Source organism: Marmota marmota, unplaced genomic scaffold, assembly GCF_001458135.2.
Source record: "Marmota marmota marmota unplaced genomic scaffold, marMar, whole genome shotgun sequence".
In the NCBI taxonomy this organism is placed as follows: Eukaryota; Metazoa; Chordata; class Mammalia; order Rodentia; family Sciuridae; genus Marmota; species Marmota marmota.
This window is the reverse complement of record NW_025999900.1, coordinates 67,173,538-67,189,541: the sequence shown is the minus strand read 5'-3', so window position 1 is coordinate 67,189,541 and position 16,004 is coordinate 67,173,538. Positions and strand designations below refer to the sequence as shown.

The 16,004-nt window shown below is 41.0% G+C and overlaps 2 protein-coding genes across 21 annotated transcripts in view; both read right to left on the bottom strand.

The window, feature by feature from the left end:
- Nucleotides 1-16,004, bottom strand: part of Mark3 (microtubule affinity regulating kinase 3) — a 109,349-nt gene that overhangs the window by 19,566 nt on the left and 73,779 nt on the right. For 17 of the 20 annotated variants that reach the window (XM_048799409.1, XM_048799408.1, XM_048799407.1 and 14 more), the window contains 7 exons: nucleotides 13,165-13,221; nucleotides 10,914-11,150; nucleotides 10,617-10,736; nucleotides 10,054-10,153; nucleotides 9,623-9,735; nucleotides 8,967-9,120; nucleotides 4,950-5,167 (listed from right to left, as the gene is read on the bottom strand). In XM_048799409.1, the coding sequence (XP_048655366.1) occupies nucleotides 4,950-5,167; nucleotides 8,967-9,120; nucleotides 9,623-9,735; nucleotides 10,054-10,153; nucleotides 10,617-10,736; nucleotides 10,914-11,150; nucleotides 13,165-13,221 (999 nt within the window). The remainder of the gene's footprint in view (nucleotides 1-4,949; nucleotides 5,168-8,966; nucleotides 9,121-9,622; nucleotides 9,736-10,053; nucleotides 10,154-10,616; nucleotides 10,737-10,913; nucleotides 11,151-13,164; nucleotides 13,222-16,004) is intronic. The other 3 variants (XM_048799397.1, XM_015496035.2, XM_048799403.1) reach the window with 1 other exon arrangement.
- On the bottom strand, nucleotides 1,422-4,943 carry LOC125615375 (uncharacterized protein C1orf109-like). The gene has a single exon (XM_048799433.1). It carries the CDS (start codon nucleotides 3,034-3,036, stop codon nucleotides 2,425-2,427), a length of 612 nt encoding a protein of 203 aa, XP_048655390.1. The 5' UTR covers nucleotides 3,037-4,943; the 3' UTR covers nucleotides 1,422-2,424.

The window sequence follows — 16,004 nt, the reverse complement described above, 5'->3', positions numbered from 1 at the left end:
AAAAAAAAAAAAAAAAAAAAAAAAAAAAACCAACTTGAGCTGGATTCACACCTGCAATCACAGTGACTCAGGAGGCTGAGAGGCAGGAGAATCTCAAATTTGAGGTCAGCTTCAGCAAATTAGTGAGACCCTGTCTTAAAATAAATAAAAAGGGCTGGGGGTGTAGCTTAGCACCTCTGGGTACCAAATCCCGAGTAACAAAAATAAAAATAAAAGTAAAAAGGGCAACTTGAATAGAAATTTCTCCAAAGAAGTTATACAAATGGCCAAAAAGCACAGAAAAAGATGTTTGATTATCATTGGTCATTAAGGAAATATAAATCAAAACCATGAAATACTACTTCATACTCACTAGGATGGTTATAATAAAAATGAAAATAGTGTTGGCAAGGATGTGGAGAAACAGGAACTCTCATATATTGCTGGGAGGAATGTAATATGATGCAGATGTTATGGACAGTTTGGTAGCTCCTCAAAACGTTAAACAGAATGACATGACCCAGGAATTTTATCCTTTGGTATTATGTCCAAGATAAATGAAAAGCTAAATAATCCACATGGAAATTTGCACACAAATGTTTATAACACTTTATTTGGGGCTGAGGTTGTGGCCTAGTGGTAGAGTGCTTGCCTAGCATGCATGAGGCACTGGGTTCCATCCTCAGCACCACATAAAAATAAAATAGAAATGCAGTATCCACCTAAAAAAACTAAAAAATAAATATTAACAAAAGAATGTTTATAACTTTATTGAACATAATCAAAAGGTGGAAATAACCTAAATTCCTATCGACAGATATTCAGACAAATTGCGGTCTGCATGTACCCAAAGGCATATTAGTTAGCTGTAAAAAGGAATAGAGTACTAATACATGTTACAACTCATATGAATTCTGAAAACATGCTGAGTTAAAGAAGGCAGACACAAAAGAACACACATTACATGGCTCCACTTATATGAAATGTTCGGAACAGGCAAGCCTGGAGAGAGAAAACAGACTGGTGATTGCCAGGGGAGGAAGAATGGGATGATATTTAATGGGTAGAGGGTACTCTTTGGGATTGTTGAAATCTTAAGAAACTAGAGAGAAATGGTGATTGCACAACACTGANAAGATTATAGGACTGAGGTTGTGGCTCAGTGGCAGAGCACTTGCCTTGAACATGTGAGGCACTGGGTTCGATCCTCAGCACCACATAAAAATAAAGATATTAAAAAAAAATATTCTAGGGCTGGGGATGTGGCTTAAGTGGTAGCGTGCTCGCCTGGCATGCGTGCGGCTCGGGTTCGATCCTCAGCACCACATACAAAGATGTTGTGTCCACCAAAAACTAGAAAATAAATATTAAAAAATTCTCTCTCTCTCTAAAAAAAAAAATATTCTTTTAGTTGTAGATGGACATGATATCTTTACTTATTCATTTTTATGTGGTGCTGAGGATCGAACCCAGTGCCTCACATGTTCAAGGCAAGTGCTCTGCCACTGAGCCACAACCTCAGTCCTATAATCTTTTTTCTAATCATATAATTTTTGAACAAAGATAAAGCACTAACCCTTAATACAGCATGAGTGGACCATGTGCAGTAAAACATTGAAAACTAATGGGACAAATTATGATAATGTTGTTGCTATCATCTGGATGACTGTTCCCCAAGGTCCAGACGTTAAAAGACGGGGCTCTAGTGTGGCAATATTGGAGGTGGGGCCTGGTGGGAGGTACTTAGGTCATCAGGGTTGTGGCCCTGGACCATCCACTCTCTGTTTCCTGGCTAATGAAGTGGGTGGTGTGTTCCACCACATGTTCCTGCCATGATGTGCTGCCCTCACTGGAGGCCCAAAGCCATAAAGCTGCCCCGTCCTGGACTGGAACTGCTAGAACTGTGAGCCAAAACAAACCCTTTCTTTTTATAAGTCAGTTGCTTCAGGTATTATATTCTAGCAATGCTAACTAATACATGGCTAATTACTCTTCTATTTTTATGTTTCATCAAAACCTCTTTTTCGTTCTTCAAGGTGTCAAGTACAGACACAAAGCCAGGATCCGATATCAGTCAGACTTGGTGCTTCAGATAATGCCACAGGTGACTTCTGCCTTTATCTCCTGTCCTTTCCCTCCCTGCCGCTTGGTCCTTACAATACAGACAGGTTTATCAGTACTGCCTTTCCTGCTTTCTATCTCCTCCACTGCCCTGAACCTCAGGAAGGGCAAGCAATGGCCCAGGAACCCTTGGCACAGTCTGGCATGGAGAAGCCCCAGAAACATTTACCATCAATCCTCTCAGGACCCAGTCCTTAGGTTTTAGGCATTGATATTTCAAACATGTCAGGTTGTTATGCTGATGTTTCTTTAGAAATATCACAATGCAGCAATGTCAGTCTTCAACTGTGGTGCTTTTGGTCTCCACATAAACGTGGAGTTTCCTTACTCTTCCAGGAACAAGGAAACATTCAGTAGGATATCTTGTACAAGATCTTGGTGTTCATCTGCTGAAATTTGGTCCCAGGCTTTGGGCAATGCTTGGATACCTGCCAAGTCTCCCCACTGGATGGAGGAAAAGAGATACTTTCTCTTCAGATAAGAACTTCGATAATGTCTCTCAATATCTTGCAACCATTCCAACATGTCAGCCACAGAAGGGCTCTCAGCCGAGGGCTGCAGAACAGCATCAAGACTGACCACGTCTGCATGTTGCTCATAGATCCGAAACACTTGCTCCACATGGCTGCTGACCATGTCGCGAACCTTGAGGAGGGTGGCTAGCCTCTCCCCTAGCTTGTCCAGGACAATGTCCCCAGCCGCCAGCTGCTTGCGCCTCAGCTGCTCCTGTAAGTCGGGGAAGGCCCGGAGCGCCGGCACATCTTGGAACCGCATGCTTTGCGCGGTCTGCAACTGCTCTGCCAGGTTGCTGAGGGAGGCCAGGAGCGGCGAGCAGTCCTGCAGGGTGCTCTCCCACAGGCCCTGCTGCTCCTCCACCGCCGGGAAGCACTTCTTCAGGGCCTCCTGCACAGCAAGTAAAGGCCAGTCTTGAGCCATCTTCTTCCGGAAGGCGCAGCGGCTTGCACTCTCTATTTTATTTTTGGGTAGCCCAAGGCAACTTCTCTTTTATGAACAAATATAGGTAGCTGATAATGCTCAAGATGTCCTTTCACAACAGTAGCATGCAGAAAGATAAAAGCAATGACAATGGAAAAGGCATGAAAGCAGAGAATGAAGTCCTTCCTTGTCTTTTCTGCTATCAACAAAAGTCGAAGAATGAATTTAAACCAAAGGGCCATGGAATGACAATTCCATTTTATGGCATTCAGAAGGCAAAATACAGCCAGGCATGGTGGTACATGCCTGTAATCCCAGTAACTTGAGTGGCTGAGGCAGGAGGATTGCAAGTTCAAAGCCAGCCTCAGCAACTTAGCAAGGCCTTGTCTCTAAATAAAATATAGAAAATGAATAGGGATGTGGCTCAGTGGTTAAGTGCTCCTGGGTTCAATCCCTGGTTACCCCAAAAAGAATCAAAAACAAAAAAGCAGCAGCAAAATACAAATATTTTTTAACACAGGGTTTACTACGACTAAACACAATGTTGGAGGATGAAGATGAAAACCCTGGAGCTGGGGCTGGGGATGTGGCTCAAGTGGTAGCGCGCTCGCCTGGCATGCGTGTGGCCCAGGTTCGATACTCAGCACCACATACAAACAAAGACGTTGTGTCTGCCGAAAACTAAAAAATAAATATTAAAAAAAATTCTCTCTCTAAAAAACAAAACAAAACAAAAAACCTGGAGCTCCTTTATGCAACTCTGTCCCATTCAGGATTTGATGAAAAGCTTCCAAGGGAGCAGCAGCCTGCCTGGGGCTCCTCTCTCAGGTTTTTCTGGGGCAGAAGGAGGGCTGCCTCACAGTTACCTTTGTAAATAAAACATGCTTGCCGAATAATCTTAACTTCACTCACTTCTCTGCAAATTATTTCCAAATAATACTTCTAGCAATGCTAAAAACAATTACTGTTAGCTCAAAGAGAAACACTTCAATTCACAGTAAAGTGTTCTGAATCAGAATGGATTCAATTTAATTGAACAAACACTACCTACTCACTGGGGATATTTTTATTAAGGGCAGAGATTAAGGTCAGCAATGTAACTTCAGGCAATTACCAACTGCCTTGCAATTTCTTTACGCTATAGTCTAGCTAAGTCATGGTCCCTGGCATAGGGCACACATGCCCTGCTAGAGCATAGCCTCCAGGTGCCATGCCCACCAGGCTTCTGATCACTGTCACCTGTCTGCACTGCTGTTTTTACTGACTTCCTCCATTAGATTGTGCGGTCACTTGATGTCTTAGTACCAGACACAATCTAAAGCTCAGATCTGTACAGTTAATTGCAAACAGCCTTTACACACAGGACCTGATCACTCACCCAGTGTGTGGGACATGTGCTATGGTTTAAATGTTCGCATCCCTCCAAAATTCATGTTGAAGCGTCATCTCCAATGTAACTACATTAAGTGGGGCTTCAGAAGGTCGTCAGTGTTTTATGAATGGGCTTGTCAGCGGCAAATTTGCCCCTTGTGCTGTGTGTGCACAATGTTCTTCTCTGGAGGATATAGCAACAGGGTACCACCTTGGAAGCAAATGCCAATGAACCTGGTAATGCTTTGCTTTGCCCTGGGATTTTCTGGCCTCTAGAACAATAAGAATGAATTTCTGTTCCTTATACTCAGCCAGGTATTGTGTCATAGCAGCAGGAATGAAGTAGAACAGGGGTATCAACCAGAAAAACCTACAATGTAGCAAGTGGAATTTCTATAGGTGGAGATAGTATGCAGCCTAGTGGATGGATGTTCCAGGCAGAGGAGAGCACAGGAGTGAAACAGGCAGACTCAGAACAGTGGTGTCTAGCTGGTTCTAGCCCAACAATCCTAGGGACTACTCCTCAGGCCAGCAATACTTACACTGGGGACAGCAGGGCTTTTCTTGCGTTCAGGAATATCCGCCTTGTTGGGATTACTTGCATTCCCAAGCATGGGACTGGCTGGAGCAATTCCCTTTCCTCCCCCGGCACTGCCACCTGATTTCCGGGAAGGAATTCCATCTTCTTTGAGGTCACTATCTGCAGTGCTGGTCTGACTCCTCTTTGGATATGCCACAACTGAAGGAATAGCTGGTCCAGCTAAAAAAAAACAAAAACAACAACAACAAAAAAAAAGTTCATGCTTTAAAAGACAGAAAGTAGCTGATGCAGTGGCACAGGCTTGTAATCCCAGTGACTCAGGAAGCAGGAATTGCAACTTAATGAGTCCAGTCTCAAAATAAAATAACAATAATAATAAAAAGAGCTGGAGCTGTGGTTCAGTGGTAGAATGCCCTTGAGTTTAAAAAAAAAAAAAAAGGCAGTTTCACATATTATTCTGTGAAAAAATTTGTAAGATAATCTAAGATTCATCTAAAAAGTATAAAACAGTAAAATCCTTAAAATGGTTCCCATTTACATATAATATTGACCCTGCCCTATAAAATGAATCTGATTGCCAGTCATGGTGGCACATGTCTGTAATCTCAGTGACTTGGGAGGCTGAGACAGGAAGATTTCAAGTTAAAACTCAGCCTCAGCAACTCAGGGAGGCCCTGAGCAACTTGGCAAGACCCTGTTGCTAATAAAATATTTTTAAAAAGAGGTGGGGATGTGGCTTAGTGGTAAGCACCCCTGTGTTCAATCCCTAGTACCAAAAAAACAAAAACAAAAACAAAAAAAACCCCACAAACAGAATTTGATTTTAAATTTCGCTTACTAGGGGTTGGGGTTGTGGCTCAGCGGTAGTGCATCTGCCTGTGACAGGCACTGGGTTTGATTCTCAGCACTGTGTATAAATAAATAAAGGTCTATCATACAACTAAAATATATATATATTAAAAAAAAGGAAGTACAAAAACCTTTTTAAAATTTGAGATTCTGAATGGAGATAGACAACAATCCACTCTACAGCCTCATTCAAATTTCCTGTTTTATTTGCACTTGTGTGTCTAATACTACACACTTTATCATAAGTGTACATTCCTATGAGCACCACCAGTCAATGTACACGACAGTTCTATTTCAAAGACTTTGTGGGGCCACCCTTTCATGGCCTCAGCCACCTTCCACCCCAATTCCTTGTTCTTTAGCTCTGACAACCAATAACCTGTGCTCCATATCTATCATTCTGTCATTTCAAGAATGTTATATGAATATAATCAATAGCATGTGACTTGCGACTGTTCTTCCCACTCAGTATCCATCCACATCACTGTAGGTATCGAGGTTCCTTCCTATTTACTGTGCACCAGTTGGTGGTATGGAGGTAGCACACAGTCACATACATAAGTCTTTTCCTCATGAATTTATTGTTTGGTTATCATATTTAAAAAGACTTTTCCAGTCCAAGTTACAAAACTTTTTTTGACTTTTTTTTGTGGTGTTGGGGATTGAACCCAGGGCTTTATATATGCTAGACAAACACTAACACTGAGCTATACTTATAGCTAAGGGATTTTATTTTTTATATTTTCATATCATGACGCCCAGTTGGAATTTATCCTTAGATGTGAGAAAGGGATCCAATTATTTTTTTCTGATTATTTCCAAATTGCTAATTATCAAATTAATTAATTAAATAAATAAATTTCTTTTAAAACAAGACAAAGAACCCTTTGAAAGTCTGATTGAGATCACCCTTCTCAGGAAGGTGCATATATACACACTGGGGTTTACACCTTGGCCCCACATTAGGAAGCACTGGGGGTCAGAGTGGTCCTTGGTCCTGTGGCTTGTGGTTCAGAGGCAGAAGGACCTCAGTGCTTTTCAGTGGGCCTGCTTCACTGAGAGGCTCACTGGGGCCTGTCCTGCTCAGAGCACTTGAAAGACAGTTCTGGGGGCATTGTCAGAGCTTTCTTTTGCCAATTACTTCATCTCCAAAAAGAGTAAAAAAATTAAAAAATAAATAAAAAATAAAATAAAATGCCGGGGACATGATCAGTGATTTTTCTCTATAAATCAATTTCTAGAAATAGTCCTGCATGAACTTCCTTTTAATATTAGAAGGTACAAGAAAGGATTCTGAAATCCTTTGAAAATTATTATAAAAAGACCACTCCAATGAGGTGGTTTAGTGGACAAGCCACAGGACCAGGGACCAAGTGTCTTGGGTTTTGCCCTGGGTATTCTAAACTTGCTCTGTGACCTCAGGAGACCTAGTGACCTTCCTTGACCTACTTCTTTATTGAAAAAATGGGGGACTGGTGAGTATATGGCATCAGGTCCAAAGCTCTTTTTATTTCTAGCATTTTATGAGCAGGGGGAAAGGCATTAATACAGATAGAACCTATGGGCCTAAGGAAGAACAAACTTATTAAGACAATGCCTGGAGAAATGAGAAAAGTGAATTACTAGGTTTCTTTCAGCATTTAGGAACAATTCCCTTTAAATTGAATGATTTTAGGAAAAAAACGTGGGCATCTGCTAGCTTATTTCATCGGCAACTAACAAGAACACACAAGGCGACAGACCTGAATCCCCACTTCATTCATAGATGCTACAAAGCCTGGTGTCAGAATGGGTTCTGAGCTCAGTTCTACCCTGGCAGAGCAAACACTGCAACAGCTTCAGTCCAGCCAGGCATGGGCATGCACTGGCAGGAAGAGCAGTGGAAACCAAAGAAAAGCAGCTCACTTTATTTTATTTTAGGTGTAGATGGACACAATACCTTTTATTTTATTTATTTTTATGTGATGCTGAGGATCGAATCTAGTGCCTCACACATGCTTAAGCAAGCTCTCTGCTGCTGAGCTACAACCCCAGCCAGCATCATTTTTAATGCAAAACCAAAGCATGTCTGGAATGCTTTGTGTAGCTCAGTTTCAAATCTCAAGATCAAAGAATGGAGGTAAAAAATGTCCAGAGAAGGGAAATGAAATGAACAAGGGATTAATGGGGAGTCCCACAGGAGGTCATTCTTTTAAATAGGACCAGGTCAGCCTGGGAAAGATGGAGCATGCCCGTAATCCCAGAGGCTTGGGAGGCTAAGGCAGGAGGATCCCAAGTTCAGAGCCAGCCTCAGCAAAAGCACGGCGCTAAGCAACTCAGTGAGACTCCGTCTCTAAATAAAATACAAAAAAGTGCTGGGCATGTGGTTCATTGGTTGAGAGCCCCTTAATTCAATCCCTGGTACCCAAAAAGAAGAAAGAAAAAAAAAAATTGGGACTAGGTCAATATAGATTTACTTTCTGAACCCTAGAATACTGGAGTTAAAGGAATACCCACAATTTTTACATTTACAGCCACACATATGCTAGCATCTCAGGAACCCAAAAGAGCTGCCTTAAAGGTAGAATAACCACAGGGGTAGGTCAGCCTACCCATCGGGGCCTTCAGCTTCCAGTGAAGTTTAAGAGTGAGGGTGGCTTAACCAAACCAACAACAAGAGTGAGGATGAGAATGACACCATAACAATTAAAGCCAATTAAGACACAACTGAGGTACCATGGACTCCCTAGGGTTGCTTTAACCAACATGGTGGCTACTGGCCACATGTGGTTCTATGTATTTACTTTAAGTGAGATTTAAAAACACTGTTAAGTCCACTTGATTGGGCTGCACAGATATAGAACATTGTTAGCAACACAGAGAATTCTACCACAGAATGCTGTCCTACAAAGTAAAACCAAGGCAGGGGTGGAGAAGAGATGGATAGAACTCCAGACTACTAAGTCAGGGGTCTCAGAGGGTGAAAAGCCTTGGGGAGCTTCTGCACAGCTGAGCCTTACCCAGCCAGAGTCCACCAAATCTGTCAAGGAGATAAGAGCCTTGATTGTGCCAGAACCTGAGAAAAGGCAGGCAGGCAATGCCACAAAGGAACATCACACCAATTTCCACCCTGGCAGACCACAAGCAAAAAAAGGGTACAGCCAGAACTGCTGAACAGCCTCAGACTTACCATGGTCACTGTACCGTCTCTGCTTCTGGCTGGAAGAAACACTTCTTTGCACTTTGTGGTGAGGAGACTGGCCAGTGCTGTTGCTGAGGTCACTGCTTGGCCGCACCTTAGCAAGTGAAAGGTTGCTGCTAGAACTGGAGTCGCTAGCGTCCAGCTACGGGAGAATGAGAAGAGCGGCAACCATACACGGACCCCAGTGGCTTGTCAGGAAGCTCAACTTCTCATGACCACACAGCTCTCATGAACATTCACTTAGAGAGGGGGCACAGCGATGTACAAGGTGACAACCCTAAACTCAGGCAAAAGCATTTTTCTGACTGCTGGGAAAACTCACAAAAGGTTATATATTAATGATCTTTCTAAGCTTTTTCAAACTAACAATGCTTTGTTTGCTTGATTTGACACATCATTTCTAAACTATTAATTACTATAGGTTAATTTATGAATACTCCTATATATTTTAAGGCATTGTTATTTTAAAGTTAAAATAGTAGCTCATAATGGTCACAGGAGTTAAGATTTATTATTTGTAGGTAAATTTTAAAAATATTGCATCAAATGTTTTATATATTAAAAAAATAACCAAAAAAATAGTTTATATAAACTGATCATTCATATAAAGGATATTTTAGCTCTTCCTCTTTGATTACTCTTACCTCTGAAGATTTTCTCCCCAACAACAAGTATGTAGCTGTGATTTCATCATATTTCATTTTACTGAGAGATTCTTGAATTTCTTCTTGTGAATATCCCATTCCTACCATAATATCTAAAATAAGGGTATAATATGGTTTATGTGTTTTGTTTGCATAAGAAATCATCTGTTACAGAGTAAAATAATTTTCCTTATTTGACCTAAAAAAATCATACACTTCCTAACATAAACAAATGGTTGAATGTGTTTCTGTTTCTGGGTACTGACGCTGGAAACTGCAGGTGGTGATTCATGAATGGGGCAGAACAGAGAAGCCAGACAGTATGTCTTGTACACATTTCTCATTCTTCATACTTGAGATGCGCATATAGGAGTGAAGACAACAAGTCATGTAAATAGACATATACAAACACGTAGGCACAGAGGAATTACCTATTCTCTTTTGGTCTGAGATGTCTAGTTCTGGTTCAACAAAGGGTTTAAGCTCATCTTCCTCATGCCCTGCATTGATCCACCTGTCCTTCATGATTTGCTGTAAAGGTGAACGATTCATTAGCAGCATAAAATAAAATATCCCAATGACCACAATTTAGAAAAATTTATTTTCAACATTTTATTGATTACAGTTCAAAAGGTAACTTAAGCCAGGCATGGTGGCGTGCACCTGTAATCCCAGCTATACAGGTGAAAGGTTGAGGCAGGAGGATGGCAGGATCTAGGCTAGACTAGGCAATTTTGCAAGATCTGCCTCAAAATAAAATAAAAAGGGCTGGGGATGTAGCTCAGTGGCAGACTTCTTATCTAGGATGTGTGAGGCCCTGGGTTTGATCTCAGGTACCACCCTCCCCTCACCAAAAAAATGTAACTTTAAAAAATATATATATTTTTTATTTCATTTCATGCTTAAAAAAAGCCCAGGAGAGATTTTAGTATGTCATACAAACCAAGCAAGTTCTGAAAATACTCATGACTCTCCAAGTCACTTGTATTATTACCTCTAGAGTGCCTCGCTTAATTGGGTTTAGCACCAGGAAGCGTTTGAGAAGGTTTTCACAGTCTGTGGACATGTAGAAAGGGATTCTGTATTTCCCTCGTAACACTCTCTCTCTAAGTTCCTTTGGGGATGTAGAGGAAAGAAAATGAGTCAACTTTAAGATTAAAAAAAAAAAAAAAAGAAAAAGGAAAACCCACTAAAGCCCCCATACCAATATAACATAGAAACATCAATTCATACAACTTCATAAAAATTCTCTTAGTTTGGAGAAGAACATGGCTATACCAAATTCTTATACCTTCAGATTTTGCCCGTCAAAGGGAAGTGACCCGCTGACTAGGGTGTACAGAATCACGCCAAGACTCCACACGTCGACTTCCGGCCCGTCGTACTTCTTGCCCTGGAAAAGCTCTGGGGCTGCGTATGGAGGACTACCACAGAATGTGTCTAGCTTACTGCCAAGAGTGAACTCGTTGCTGAAACCAAAATCTGCTATTTTAATGTTCATATCTGCATCTAACAACAGATTTTCAGCCTAGAGGGAAAACACCAAGATAAACATGAAAGTTAACCAAAAAACAATTACAATTCTGACTCATTATGAGTCAGCATCCTCTCATGAAAACTTTTTGTAATGACATGAGATCAGTATCTCCTAATAATAAAAATGAGAAAACACTGCTTCTAGACAAAAAGCAGGAGACAAATTAGAACTCGTACTTTTATAACATGAATAATCCAAAACACACATCAAATACAGATTAATTACAGCAGTAATTTAAGCATTCAATATACCCCCAAGATCAAGAAAAACATAATAACCTTTATGATTAACAATAAGGCTTTTAAAAAATATAGGCTCTTGCTTTAAGCAGACAGCTGTATTTCATAAAAACTGCTAGAGTTGAGAAATGGCTATTATTGGGAAGGGAGAAATCTCACTCAAGAGAAAAACCAGCCCCTTTCATTTACTTCAACCAACTTGTACGAAGCAGTTACCACACAACAGGAGTTAGACTGGTGATGGAAGTGTAAGGATGAGCCAGACAGGGCCCTGCCTCAGTTCAGAAGGGGAGAGAAGAAGGGCTGTAGTTGTAGCTCAGTGGTACAGTGCTTGCCTAGTGTGTGTGAAGCATTGGGTTTGATCCTCAGCACCACATAACAATAAATAAAATAAAGGTACTGTGTCCATCTACAACTAAAAAAAGTGGGAGAGGAGGAAGATAAGCAGCTGCCAGCTGCCGGAGACCCATGCACTGTGGCAGAGGTTCTACACACCAGGGGCTCAGCACTGGTGGGCAGGCAGTTTCCCAGAAGAAGTAAAATCAAGCCTGAGACAAGTGATCGCAGAGGGTGGGTTTGCAGGTAGAACAGTCTGAAACCTATTCTTTCTAGAACCTGAAATCCTATGTGAGATGCACAGGTGGCCAGGCTGAAATGCAAAGGGCTGCCAAGTGACCTGTGCTTGAGAAGTATGGGTTTTCATTCTGAGGGAAAGAGGAAGCTACTGTGGAGTTGTTAAGCAGAGATGTGACAATTTTATTTATGTTTTCTAAAAACTACTCTGGATGCAATGTGGAAATCATACTGGTGAGGAAGGGGCAAAATCAGAAACGGAAGACGTTAAGAAGGAAGAGCTCAGGCTTTGGATATTCTGAGATGCCAAGGGGTGCTCAGGTAAAGAGGCCTTCATGCCACCTGCATCCTGGGAAGAGACCAAAGGTCACTAGTACATAGGCAGCCACCGGAGCTCCTAGAATAAAATCAAATGCACTGAGGGTGGGCAACAATAGGAGCAGGTAAGAGGACAGCTTGCATGAGAAGGGCACAGAGAAGAGTGCCAAGTCAAGACTGAGTATCTAGTAAATGACTGGAGAATGTGCTGTGAAGGTGGAAAGAGAGGGGTATTATATCTGGAAGGTACCTAACGGAGAAATTGGGATGAACTGCAATATGGGGTAAACTCCAGCATGTGGAATGCTCTTGGTGAGAAGGTGGAAGAGAAAGAGAGTAAAGGAAGAAACAGAGCGATGAGGCATCAGACTGCACAGCCCTGCAGGGTACCACATTCCTGTAAAAAGGAGGGAAGTGAAGGCTGTCTGTGGGTGTGTTGGGCAGATGGGCCTGGTAGGAAAGTGTTCTGCCAGCCACACAACCTCTTCCTTCTCTGAGTAAGGGCAGAGGTGCAGGCCCACAGGAGGCCTCTAGCAGGACTGCTATTGGCAGGGGAGAATGCTCACTTGGGCAGAAAGGGTACAACACAGCACTGGAGATACTGTCCAGGGGCACCTGTGCACTTCTCGGGGTTTTTTCTCTTTGGTTTTGACCACTGTGCTCCAGAGATCAACTATTAGCTGTCACTAAAACAGGAAATACTTTTAATAAACTTCACTTTTATTTTAATACTCCTTACTATAATTTGATGAATAGGATTCAATTGTCATAGGATTTATTTTTTCCTCTTTAATAACACATCTAATACATGCCTCATTTGTGAAATAGCCACTGAGTGAGCTGAACATCCACTGAGCAAGGGCACTTGGACGTACCTTGAGGTCTCTGTGAACGATCCGCTTTTGGTGGCAATACTGTACTGCAGACACGATCTAGGTGGGTAAGAGGAGAAGATTAGTTACCCCTGGTACAGATGTGTAATTAAGAGGAAAGCTTCGTGGGCTGGGGTTGTAGCGGTAGCGTGCTTGCCTAGCATGTGTGAGGCACTGGGTTCAATTCTCAGCACCACATATAAACAAATAAAGTAAAGGCCCATTGACAACTAATAAATAAATAGCACTGGGGATGTGGCTCAGTGGTTAAGTGTCCCTAGTATCAATCCCTAGTATCAAAAATAAAACAAAAGATGAAAGCTTCATCAATGTTCCCATGTTAAAAAAAAAAAAAAATCTAAGCACTTGAATTGTGTGAATTTTTGAAAACAATTTTTTAAAATATTTTTCATCTATAGATGAACTTTTTATTTATATTTATTTTATGTGGTGCTGAGGATGGAACCCAGTGCCTTACATGTGCGAGGCAAGTGCTCTGCCACTGAGCCACAACCCCAGGCCCCTGAAAACAATTTCTTATATTTTGAACTTTTCAATTTTGAGAATGTAAGGATAAAAGCAGGAAGGTAAATGTAAGGATTTTTTTCCAGTCTTCTCCAGTTTTCACTGAAGTCTTTTCTTGCATTCAATCTGTTAATATTCCACTTATTTTTCAGAGAGGACAGGCCCAGTGCTTCTGGGCACTTATCATGACCTGTGAGCTAACCCACCACCAACCAGCAGTGGCAGACCCTTCATCCGGGTGTCTGCTCAGCACCCCTCTTCCCTGCTTCTCCCCACAACACTCCCTGTTCCTGTCAGCTAACGTTACTTACCTCTCCAGTGTTAGTTTCCTCTTTCTTAAAATGGAAGAATGGATGCTGATCTTATGTGAACTATGAACTATGAAAATTACTACATGCATCAACAAGGGCTCCGCTCACTTTCAGAAACGATGTGTTTTTCTTTAGCCAATTTGCAATTATTACTACAATTAACACTGTTAATTAAACAACTGTTTACTGACATTTCACAATTACTGGTAACTTTAAATAGTCGGAAGCTTTATATGCTCATTAAGGAAATTTTAGAAAATATAAAAAAATACATGTAAGTGTATGCCTACACTACCATCAAATATTGAATACCTCCTGCTATTTTGCTGATTTGCTTCTAGTCTTTTTTTTTTTTTTGTATTTTGCATATGCATTTAGATGTACATGATTCTGTATATACAAAACTGGGATTACAATGAAAATACTGTTTGTTTTTCCAAATCATCATCATTCCAAAAATATAAACCAAATGGACACACTTATGCTGGACATAAAAGCATAGAGAGGACTGTTGTATATTTTGGTTCAAAATAAGCAGAAAGGAGAAACTGGGTTGGGGTCAGAATGGGATAAATACCAAAATCAGGGCTTCATTAAGAAGCTTTAGTACTTTATTTTTTAAAATTTTTTCTTAATACTTATTTTTTAGTTGTAACTGAACACAATATCTTTATTTTATTTATTTATTTTTATGTGGTGCTGATGATGGAACCCAGGGCTTGGCATGTACTAGGCAAGCGCTCTACCGCTGAGCCACAACCCCAGCCCCATGAATATTTATTTTTAAATAAAGTACTAAAGCTTCTTGGGACTGGGGTTGTGGCTCAGCGGTAGAGCGCTCACCTAGCATGTGCCAAGCCCTGGGTTTGATCCTCAGCACCACATAAAAATAAATAAATAAATAAAGGTATTGTGTCAACTACAACTAAAAAATATTTATTAAAAAAAATTTTCAGGGGGCTGGGATGTGGCTCAAGCGGTAGCGCGCTCGCCTGGCATGCGTGCGGCCCGGGTTCGATCCTCAGCACCACATACAAACAAAGATGTTGTGTCCACCAAATACTAAAAAAATAAATATTAAAAAATTCTCTCTCTCTCTACCTCTATCTCTCTCACTCTCTCTTTAAAAAAAAAAAAAAATTTTTCAGAATATGAGACCCACTCATAATCAACTAAAGGTACAAACATTCCAATGCCAAAACATGGGTTTCAGAGCATGTATTAGTCTGGATTAATACTACTGCTATTGAATTCTATCAACATGAAAACAGGGAGATGAAATAGCTTTGCTTTCCCAAACAAAATCTACCTATGACACAGGTAAATCTTACCTTACTGCCTGGTCCCATTCAGCATTTATATTAGTTTTCCCTCTTATTTTTCCCCCCTCCTATGGAGATTTCTTTTTGTAGGTTATTTTTAAATTCTGCTTTTGAATCACATTTGATAATTTCCTGTCCATTCTCAGTTCATTTCTCTTTCTTTAGCTCTAAACATCTCAAAGCTAACCTGTTGACAGAATCCCTAAAAATATGCAACTTAAACCCACTGTTTTCTTGTGTTCTGTTATTAGCTAGAGGCAGGCTGAGATTCTAGATGTTTTCTAGGTTAAAATAAGAATGTTAGCCTAATTCACTTTTGCTCACTCAAGAAAGGACAGAAACATCAACATTACCAGCCCACCAAGAAATAGATAAGGAAAGAAGATGTAGCCAGGAGTCTATTCCTTGAGAAGAGCAAGAGTGCAACCAAGCAACTGATATGGCAGATGCAGTGAGGAGAACGGAAATGGTGAGCAGCGGGATGAGGGATCCTTTGAGGAGGAAGGTGGAACCAAGGCCCTCTGCATGGCACAAAAAGGATCACACCCAGCACCCTGTGTATGTACCACACGTTACTCTTTGTCATAAGCAGAAAAACTTAGACATTTTTTTTTTAGTCAAAGTTGTGATGATTTGTAGAAGGCACAGCAATTAGAAAGTAAAAACACAGTATTGCACCTGGTGC

What these genes read in the sequence shown, in the direction of transcription:
- LOC125615375 (XM_048799433.1), bottom strand. Translation starts at nt 3,036, where the DNA reads ATGGCTCAAGACTGGCCTTTACTTGCTGTGCAGGAGGCCCTGAAGAAG.